General features: G+C 37.1%; 1 protein-coding gene across 2 annotated transcripts in view; it reads left to right on the forward strand.

Annotated features, from left to right (window-relative positions):
- LOC138700275 (uncharacterized) overlaps window positions 1-11363 on the forward strand; it is a 585867-nt gene that overhangs the window by 500486 nt on the left and 74018 nt on the right. For both annotated transcript variants that reach the window (XM_069826779.1, XM_069826780.1), the window contains exon 2: window positions 1938-3286. In XM_069826779.1, the coding sequence (XP_069682880.1) occupies window positions 1938-3286 (1349 nt within the window). The remainder of the gene's footprint in view (window positions 1-1937; window positions 3287-11363) is intronic.

The following is an 11363-nucleotide window of genomic DNA, read 5'->3' on the forward strand; positions in this document are numbered from 1 at the left end:
AAATTTATCTACCAGATTAATGACATTTCTACGAAAATATTCCGTAATGATATAATCAGGAAATTGTGAAAAAAAAAAAAAAAAACAAGAAAAACTGTTGTTCACATTCGGTTACATTGTAATTCCAGTTTCCGTCATCGTCCTTCATACCTACAAATAGTAAAACAAAACTCTTGTTTAAATAATGTTGTTAAGTACCGTACCATATTATAGGGTACCGTACTTTCGGTAACTCTAATCTTCACTTGTGCTAAGTCCACACAGATAAATTCAGTTATGCTACACACCATACCTGTGTGAAAATAAACTTCAATAATATAAGCTCTTTCTTCTATAGAAAATGCAACATATTTCTGAAACACACTGTACTTTATACTGTTTACTTCACTGCTAGCAACAGCGGCCGTACGTTTGTGTGACTGACGTTATCAAGGACATTAGTGAAAGGGGTGGGAGTCAAGTACATTCAGAAACTCAGGTACAATAAAAATTGAAGTAAAAATATCGTTAGAAACTATCGATCGTAGAAGACAGACTCTTTCTAATGTGGAATTTTTCTGACTTCCTTTATCATAATCTGAATTCATACCCACAGTGTAGAGAGTTACCACAAGTTATTTTCTTCATATTTTGATGCACTTCTAAGTGTTAATATAGTGAAACTCCACAAATAGACGCTCACTCTCATATACTTCACGATACAAGGTAAGTCAACGCATCCTGTCCCGTGCTGCACAGGGTTAACCAGTTGAACCAGTGCAGTAGTGTGCAGATACTCGTACACGTTGGCAGCAAGGCAGGGAACAAAAAATGTGTACTTATATTGAAGTAGAAGTTACAAATATTGAAACCGTTTAAAAAAGGTGAATCAATCAGAGCCATCCCTCAAGAATTTGACATTTCGATCATAACAGTGCACAGGATAAAACAAAATTCATCTAATTACGAGTAATTCTGTAGTGATTATCATCAGTTGATTGTGGGATGAAAGACAGCTTATTTTGTGTATTTCCTAAATTTAATCAATAGGGATGATTTATGTTCTGTCTTGAAGGATATATACCATTTTAAAATAATTTAATACACAAACACAACTATTACAAGAAATGCTCAATAAGTTTTTGTATCTTTATTCTCTTCGGCTCTAATCAACAATAACAAAAATGCAGGTTGCCAGGCGACGATAGAAAAGAAAAGATTCAAAAACAAATGAATGTGGTGTATAAACAATTGAATGCTCTTTCGTATTCAAGTATAAAAATATATGCCATTTGAAATTTCAAAGTGGGAGTGGCTGGGGGTGGGAGGTGAAATCTAAAATGCAATTAAGCCTGGTTTAAGACTTCCCCCTTGATATCTAAATTTACGTGTTTTTTGGTTTAAATTGAATTCAATTTAATTAACTAGTTATTTAGGGTGGGAAGTTTTGAAATGAAAGCCCCGTATGTAGATATATTTAGAGAGTTTTTCCTCTAGAAGTTTGTTTTATGTTTCAGATGTATTACGTATATATTATACTTAATCACGGATTTGTTTTGTTATATATTTTGCATATACTACAATATATTATTTAAAATTATATACGTTAATTATTTATGTTTCAGTCCGCACGTCATAAAAACATTGTACAGCCCTTATGTTTACCAATGTCCGCAGTACTCCGTAGAAAGACAGCGTTCGTACCTTGTCTCGCACACGGACCATTGCTGTGTCTATTTGTGAAGGTCCACTGTATACCTTATCAAAGAAAGAAATAGTGAAAAATCCGTGATACTTGGGTATTTGTAATTTACGTTTTTCAAAGTTATCAAGTAATTGAAGTTTAAATCTAAGTTTGTAAAACTTTTTCTACACAAAATTAATTTTCAATTCATCCTTACAAACATTAATAAACTCTTATTACAAAGTACGTGACAATAAATTTGTTTGTTCTACAGGTCACCAGCACCAAAGCAGTGGAGCCAGTTCGACGTCAGAGCTGTTGATATTCAACGTGACGTGCATCGATCAAACAGAAGAAGTTCACTTGGCACAACTTCACCTTCATCGACGTCGCCTACCTCGCCATCACCACAACAACCACTACAGTCGTAGAGTTCTAGCACCTCCTTACAGAGTTCGCCTCTACCAAATCCTTCAAGTGCGCCATTTTCCTGGACGATCTCGTTCATCATCAGGAACGCAAAGAGAAAGACCTAGTAGAGCAAGGACTATGCCTTTGGCCTCCGTCCCAGTACCCCAAGCTACAAGAGGAGGCTGGCATGCACTGGATATCACACCCGTGCTGCGGGAACTTCTTTTGAATGCTCAAGGCCCAGCAGTAGAGCTAATGTTAGGCGTTCGGTTCGAAGCACCAAAAGGAAGGCCAATTTCTCCAGAGCATTTCCTTCGTGATCCCGAAGACAATAACGTGACGAAGAACAATGTTGCTTCGCCAGCATTTCTGGTTGTGTTTTCTGAGGACAGTCCTGATAACGGTCTAATGGATGACGGTGGCGAAAGCCATATGCAACTACCGCCTCCACACACGCATACCATGGCAGAAATGTTGCAAACAGCTGGCGGAGATTTCCTCAGAGGCGTGTCATCAGTGCCAAAACATCTTGCAACAATTACTACTAGCACGATGGACACAACCAACAAGACAAAAGATGATGATTTTTATATAGAAACATCCGACAACAGTTACAAGAAGAACGAAGATAGTGGTCTCAGACATAAGCACAAATCTAAAGCTTTAAAAGAAAGTCGCGAAAATTCATTTGAAGACTCTAATTCCATAGAAACTGCAAGTCATAGAATAGATACGAAAAAGAACGAATTGGAAAATCAGAGAAAGAATACCTTCAGAAGGAGAAGGCTTCATATAAAAACAAAACTCCGTAATTCTGAAGACAAGTTTACTAATAAGAAACATAATTCAGTAAAAAACAGCTCCAAGTCTTTCGTTCTTAAAACAAATGATGTGGATTCATCTGATGACAGTTTGCCACATCGGCGTGTAGTGAGATCAATAATAGATAATGAGTTGCCAGATGGAGACCCGAGTCCCACTAAAAGTGTGCCTAGAACTTCTCCGGGAACTCTTCTGCAGGGCAGGAAAAATTCCAATGCTGGTGGTTCAAGGGATGATGGGAATACGATACCTCTACCAGCTGGAGGATCGTTGACTTCAAATAGGAGGTGGAGAGGAGGAAATAGGAGGCGGAGAGGTCGAGGCAAGAAACGAGGCGAACACAAGAAGAGGTCCAGGAAGTTGCCTGACAATTGGCAAAATGCAGAACAGGTAAGAACTTGGTGCAATTCCAGAATCACTCAATTACTTTTAGAATAAAATGATTTTAAAATATAACATTACAATTAAACTCGCATGATTGCATATTTAGACTGAGGAATGTACTAATAAACTACTCCTCTTACGTGCATATTTACAAATACATATATCAGTGCAAGATGAGACACATATATTCAATTTTGTGGAATATACATTTCTTGTCTTATGCTTCGATTCGTCATTAAACTATTGGTTAACGTGTCATAAATTCAATGTAAGAGGAGAAAGGTCGACAAATTTTACGGAGTTTTCTTAAGTGCCATAAATTCAATGTAAGTGGGGAAAAGTCAACAAATTTTACAGAGTTTTTTCTCTGCCATAAATTAAATATGGAATGGAAAAGGTCGACAATTTTTGCTGTGATTTTTGCGTGCCATAAATTCGATGTAAGAGGGGAAAGATTGACAAATTTTACGGAATTTTTTGCATGCCATAAATTCAATGTGGGAGGGAAAAGGTCGACAAATTTTGCGGAGGTTTTTGCGTGTCATGAATTCGATGTGGGATGGGAAATGGCGACAAATTTTGCGGAGTTTTCTTGCGTGCCATAAATTCAATGTAGGAGGGGAAGGTCGACAAATTTTGTGGAGTTTCTTTGAGTGTCATAAATTCATTATAAGAGGGAAAAGTCGACAAACTTTGCGGAGTACATTTGCGTACCATAAATTCAATCTGTGAGTGAAAAGGTCGACAAATTTTACGGAGTTTTCTTACGTGCCATAAATTCAATGTAAGTGGGGAAATGTCGACAAATTTTACAGAGTTTTTTTTTCTGTGCCATAAATTAAATATGGGATGAAAAAAGTCGACAATTTTTTTCTGCGATTTTTGCGTGCCATAAATTCGATGTAAGACGGGAAAGATTGACAGATTTTACGGAATTTTTTGCGTGCCATAAATTCAATGTAAGAGTGGAAAAGTTGACAACTTTTGCGGAGTTTTTTGCGTGCCATAAATTCAGTGTAAGAGGGGAAATGTCGGCAAATTTTGCGGAGTTTTTTTTTACTGCGTACCATAAATTCAATGTAGGTAGGGAAAGGTCGACAAATTTTGCGAAATATTTTTGTGTACCGAATTCAATGTGGGAGGAAAAAGGTCTGGAAATTTTGCGGAGTTCTTCTGCGTACCATAAATGAACTACATAGGTCTCCCAGATATACTTCCCTCCCAAAGAATCATTGCTCATTTTAATTATTGTATAATTTTGATAATATTTTACAAGTCTGTACTTTATGTAGCCTTAAATTCATATATTTTCTGAAGTTGTAATTTGTAATACGTCAAATCACAATTTCTGTGATGAATCCTGTTATAATATTAATTTCTTTTACGAAAGCTTAACCGACAAGTTGTTCCGAAACAGAAATTCTTTTTCCTACTTGCATACATGAGTTGCAAAGAGTATACTTGTCAATAGATCTGTATATAAACATGGAACGAAGATACGTCCAGTAAATCGTTTTATTGAAATAATGGAAATGTGGTTCTTCAAACGTAGTCTGAAAAGCAAACATTCTGATGCGATAAGTTTCAAGAACATCTGAAGCACCTCTTCTTAAATAAGATTTCCCCCTCTTTCCTTTCTTGCTCTTTCTCTCTGCCATTCTTAGATTCCACTTTTCTCGTCCATTATATGTCAGTTCCATTTGAGCAATTCGATAAGCTGCTGAGAGCAGTTCAAGTGCTAACATGCTGTGTTTGCTCCCAACATCATCTCCGCTTCTGGACTTGCCTTTTTTATCACCCGCCATATTAAATAGTCAAAAGAGGAGGCTTCACTAGCAATCGTTCTTCTTCTGCGCTAACAAGTCATGTTCCCAAAATCGTATTTTCTTAACCAGCGCCGTTGAAATACTTCTGTTAAGTGTAGTCTATTAAACTCGTGGTTTTAATTGGGACTGATCATAGCTTTTCTCTAGCGCCATGTGATATCGTAGCTTCTGACTGTAAAGGTGGAGTCTGACAGTGTTTAGCCACCACAACTCCAAACTGTGACAGCTCCTGAAAGATCGCTGTGATACGTAATAGCGATTTTGTCACAATGTGATTTTTATGTTCGGATCAGGGTTGCCAGATTGTTTTCAGGGAAATTCGCTATTATTTCTTTAAAAGTAGACTTTTAGAGGAAACAATCGTCCAAAATTTTACTTTCAGATTATCTCCTATCGTAATGAGAGACAAAAATTCTGTTATAATATCTGAAACAGGTACATTGCGAAGATATATAATACATCTCTCGATTTGTTAATAATAATTCAGGAAATTGATACTTGTTTAATATCTCATAAGTTCATCTACACGGTTCAACGTTTATTTCAACTTTACGTTTTCAAGCAATGCATGCAAGATTGATATTTAATATAGACGCAGAATTTTATTTGTATTTTGACGAATTTACGTTTTCAAGTCTACTTTTTGTGCCTGTAGTTCCACTCGACAGTTCTTACTGTAAACTTTTCCCACTTTCCGATTGCAATTATACAAACTATTAATAATATCGCAGAGAGAAAATAAATTTCCAAATTATAGACATCAGCTCAAAGAATTTGAGTGACCATAAGGGTCCTGAATACAATAAACATGTACAATAATGTGATGTGATAGATTAAAAAAAAAAGAAAGTTAATTGTTGGTGGCAAATATAAGTTGATTAATTGAAACAGAGATGATGATGTAATATTTGAAGAGAATCCTTGATAATATTTATAAGGACAGACATTACATAATCAAAAGGAATGTGAAGTACCTTAAGATAATTCCATGTGAATTTTGTGATTGAACCTCTACTGCCAAACAGCAAACCAATGACAGACCATTGTTTAAGAGGGACGTTGTACTTTTGAGAAAGATACGGCAGACAAGGTTCATATATGGACTTCTTCTCAATATCAACTTCGGTGGCCTGATTTAGGTTTCTTTCGAAACGGATAGTAGGGTCAAGAACAAGAGCCCGTTTTAAGCGTCCGTTAATAGCAATAATGTCTGCCCGTCTAAAAGAACCATCTGATGATACACAATGTACTTCCTCATGAATCTCCCAATTTAAAGTTTTTAACGATATCGCCAAAGCATGTCGTACACGATGATGTCTAGCATTGGTCAGCAGCTCGCCTTTGGGGCATTGTCCAAGCACGTGTCCAAGTGTTTCAAGCTCGCTACAGTCTGGATGACGGCAGCGGGTGTTGCTTAGAGTTCTGCCCGGTATTGCGCGAACCGCCGAAATATTGCTTGACATTTTTAAAGCATTGGTCCATTCTGAGGAAGATAGGCCCTTTCGATTGCTTACCCATGAGTTAGCCTTGGGGAGATCACTATAAACAATAATCCCTTTACCACGCAAGGTATGGTTTGTTACAATACGCAGTGTGAAAGAGACAATAATGAACACACTGTTTATAGTCTTGTAAATAAATACACAGACAATAAAAATAATAAATAACTTTTAATTGTTTATATTAAGACGCTGTATCAACTGCGATCGTTATCTAACATCTGGTCAACGCCTGTGGAGTAACGGCTAGAGCGTCTGCCGCGAAACCAGGTGGCTCGGGTTCGATTCCCGGCCGGGGAAAGTTACCTGGTTGAGGTTTTTTCGGGGTTTTCCCTCAACCCAATATGAGCAAATGCTGAGTAACTTTCGGTGATGGACTCCGGCCTAATTTCACCGGCATTATCACCTTCATATCATTCAGACGCTAAATGACCTGATATGTTGATAAAGCATCGTAAAATAACCTACTAAAAAAAAACCTAACATCTGAGTGAAATGAAGGTGATAATGCCAGCGAAATGAGCGCAGTTCCAGCGCCGAAAGCTACCCAGCTTTTGCTTTTATTGGGTTGAGAGAAAACCCCTTAAAAAACTCAACCCGTTAACTAGTCAAAATCGGGATTTGAACCTGGGCTAACCGTTACTCTACAGCGGCGGACAATAACTCATAATCACTATTGCTGCAAATAACACGCATACCGACAGCGAATAACACAGTAAAATAGTTGATCAACTGTCAACTTTTTCTTGTCTAAACCCACGAACTAACTATTAATTGAATGTAAGTTGCACCTTCCACTGTATCTAGTCTCTACACTTGAGCCTCCTCAGGTAAGCGACGGAGTGGGCATGGGGAAGCCCCATCGAATACACGTCGAGATGTAACACTGTGGTTTCACTTGGATGATAATTCACGTGTATTTCAATTATTGTATAAATTATTAGAAGAAATAAATTATTTAGAGATCGAAAACCCAGGTCATGTTAAATATAAACAAACTCAAAGAAAAACGAAAGAAAAAGATAAGATATTTTAAAAATTACAAGGAATTCCCATCCGCCCAAATTTCGCTCGCCAAAGTTTCTAGTAGCCCAAAAATTCACAGATCGCCTGAAGTAAAAATTGGTCTCAAACAGGGCTGCAGAATAGCCCAAGCCGCGACTTTTCGCCCACTTTGGCAACCCTGGTTCGGATGATTCTTTGCGATTATGAGGCTCCGTTTCCTGTCTGTAGATTTCCAAGTCGTCCAGAACCACTGCTCTGTCCGGAACTCTATATCACTGCCATCTACTAACTCTGAACAAACCACGAGGAATACCCATGTTTCTCATCGGAGCCGACAAAATATTATGTTTATATTTATCGCTCTTCTGAGAGTTGAATTGATATGCTGGGGACATGTCATATATTATATCAACAATAATGATTGTTATACCGCGGCGTGTATACTGAAAACAAAACACTTTCTGAGCTGTTATCGTCAGACACTGCTGGTCATCGCAATGTGTGGGCGCGTATATTCGTCAAAGAATATTTACGGATGATTAAGTGAATCATTCGTGGAAGAATATATTATAGAGTGTATAGATTCAGTATCAAAGAGTTGCCGACTTTAACCTTTTGCCTTTTGAGTGGGACGAAAAGTAATTAGATTCCAGTTGTTGTCATTCAAGTTAATCTTCCGACTTCAGTCGTCTGGACTCTGTAGCTGTCACATACACGAGTAAAATTTACAATACTCGTATCAGTGTTGCCAACCTTACGGTTTGGACCGTACAAATATGGTACTTTGCGCTTTCCTTAAGGTGTACGGTCCGACTCTTGGACCGTACGCATTCTCTTCATTTCTAGTACCACTGATTGTTTGGATTTTTCTCCTCTCGCCCCGCTTATGATCTTTCAACCCTGACACATAGTCTTAGGTGCAAGTGTATGGGCTATTCCATATGAAATCGATCAGTAAAAAATCTCGCATTTTTTTATACTCTAATTTTTTCCCTACTTATACAAGGTGCTGAGGGGAGTGCAGTTTCAAAAATATACTATCGAAAGTCAAACGGTTTTCGTATTATTGAGCGACAAATTTAGCGTATTTTATAAAAACAATCCTCTTTCAGCGCTCAGAACTCTGGAACCATTTACTGCAGAACATTGAACGAGAGCTTATTTTGAAGCTGACATTTGGTAGGTTATGTTAAGAAGTAATCCTTATTTTTATTGCACACAGAGAGACAGATAATCTGATTTTACTTGCTTTTAGGCTTTTTGGCCATTTGTAAAAATGTAAAAAAAATATTGAGAAAAAACCTAGCATTATTAAGAGGGATTCGGCATTGTTTGCTTAGTGATACGGCAATACGTTTCGAGGCCTAATAAATATATTATTTTCACACGCCTAGATTTGAACGGCGCAGTACAGCACGCACTGGCTGAGAGCTGAAGATAAGGGAGGGTTGGGCGTCATTTTACTCCTGTGTTTATGAAAACTGTGATAAAGCTAGCCCAGCTATGCGCTAATAGACGAAATATCAAGTGTTTGCCTCCTGGCCTTACTTGTATCGACTACCTCCCGTCTCACAGTCAGCTGGTTAGTTCACGCGCGTACTATTTATTTTCTTTATTTGATATTTTCAATACTTTATTATCAACGTGCCATCAGTAAAAAATATGTTTATTTGAACTTTCAATGCGGAATCTAACCATATATTTTAAAAATATTTTTTCGTGGCCAAAGGCGTATTAATGAAGAAAAATCTAAATTTCTTCATTTCCATAAAAAGTAAGAAAAACTGTTTGTGCGAGATCGTGCGTATTTGCTTGTTTTCCGCACAGGACCAATACGCAGTAAGTGTGAAATACCACATTCAGTATTCCCAACATAACACACATAACAATTTCCCTCTTCTTACCGCTTAAGCGCGACATTCATTTTACTGCTTTAGGCTTTTAACATATGATATTTAGAGACCTTTAACATAGTAATAATTATAAATTGGAAACTTACCACTGCAATTTCACCTAAATTGCAATGTTAATTATTGTTTTTAAATATTTGCAAAAATTAAGTAAAGTCTACTACTCCACGAAACTTATTGCATTCCTGATACAAGTAACATTAAGGAAGCCGTGAAAAAATCAACAAGATTCCAGATGCCGATGTTATTACTGCAATATGTTATATACATAATATTGTTAAAATATCAAAATGAAAAATAAATCATTACATAACATTACCGTTTGTTTTAAGTTCGCATTTATAGACTGGGGGAAAAAAAAGACAGACTATATCACGGCCTGCTGGAGTATAGTAAACACAGAAAACATTTTATAGCAACAATGCTGAAAAAAAAGATATTTTGGTGTTCGAAGTTGCCGTCATTAAACAGAAACCAACATGGAGATTTCATTGCAGCTAATTAGAAATTCGTCTTTCAGCTATATAATAAACGATCTTCGCACAAAATAATGTACGATACACGAGCGGTATGTTTGTTTTAAACGTTTCGCTTTTTCAATCTTTTCCTCGACCATGAAAACGTCAACATACCGCTCTTGTAACGTATATTACTATTACATGTCAATATAAACTTTAACTTCTCAGCATCAAAATAAACCATGATTTTGATCATTGGGTGACAGGGTTTCGGAGCCACAACAGTTTAAAGTTGCTACTTTTATGAAAATACGATAAATTAAAATATTATTAATTTAAACACTATGAAATTCTGATGCCTCAAACACAGTTGTCTACGGACAGAAAAAGTGTCATTGTATTTAAAAATTGCAAGGTCAATTTTCTCTATATTTCGGTCGATTTGAGATGGAATAGCCCGTATGGCTGAGTGCTATGACGTATCGGGGATTCACACACTTTTCTTCTCTCTCTTGGGTTGAGCCTGGACGTGTGCAAGTGGTAGTACCTTTTTTCCCTATCCTAGTGTACAGGGTAGAGCGAAGTGTGAAAAGTGCAGTCGTAAATGTAATAAGAAGTTCACACACATTAAAAATGCAAAGTATTATTATTATTATTATTATTATTATTATTATTATTATTTATACCTTATTTTACAAGTAAAAACTAGACAAACTGGGCAGGCCATGGTTGCGCCCCATGATCAGGTAAAATTCAGCAGATAAAAAAGGGTCCCTGTTTTGTGGGCATAGTTGCGCCCCGTTCCCATCGGGTAGAAAAAAGCGTCAGGGCATAGTTGCGCCCCGATGAAATAGGTAGAGAAAAGACATTACGGAAACTCGAGCCTCGTAATCAACCAAACTTATTGATTTCTTATTCGATTTATTATTCATTATCGATACCGTTAAAGTGAACACCATGAAGTTTGCGGTACTTTGTTTTTCTACTGTTTATGCAGTGATTATCGATAGCTTACCATTAAAATGAACTCCATGAAGTTGGCAGTACTTTATTAACTGTTTTTCTGCTGTTTATGCAGTGATTATCGATAGCCTACCGATATCGATAGGCTCCGTTTTTTAAACCACGTGATCGAGGAATTCACAAGCGGTAAAATAGACAGATGTTCTTAAAAATGCAGCTACTACTATAATATTTTTAAGTAATTTATTTATTTTATGACAATCACCTTCGTGTATACTATGCCCATCGGTGAGCAACTATGCCACGTCCATTCTGCTACCTGACTTCTTCAGAGCGCAACTATGCCATGTCCATTCTGCTACCTGATTTCTTCGGGGCACAACTATGCCATGTCCATTCTGCTACCTGATTTCTTCGGGGCA

The sequence above is a fragment of the Periplaneta americana genome, chromosome 5 (assembly GCF_040183065.1).
Source record: "Periplaneta americana isolate PAMFEO1 chromosome 5, P.americana_PAMFEO1_priV1, whole genome shotgun sequence".
Taxonomy (NCBI): domain Eukaryota; kingdom Metazoa; phylum Arthropoda; class Insecta; order Blattodea; family Blattidae; genus Periplaneta; species Periplaneta americana.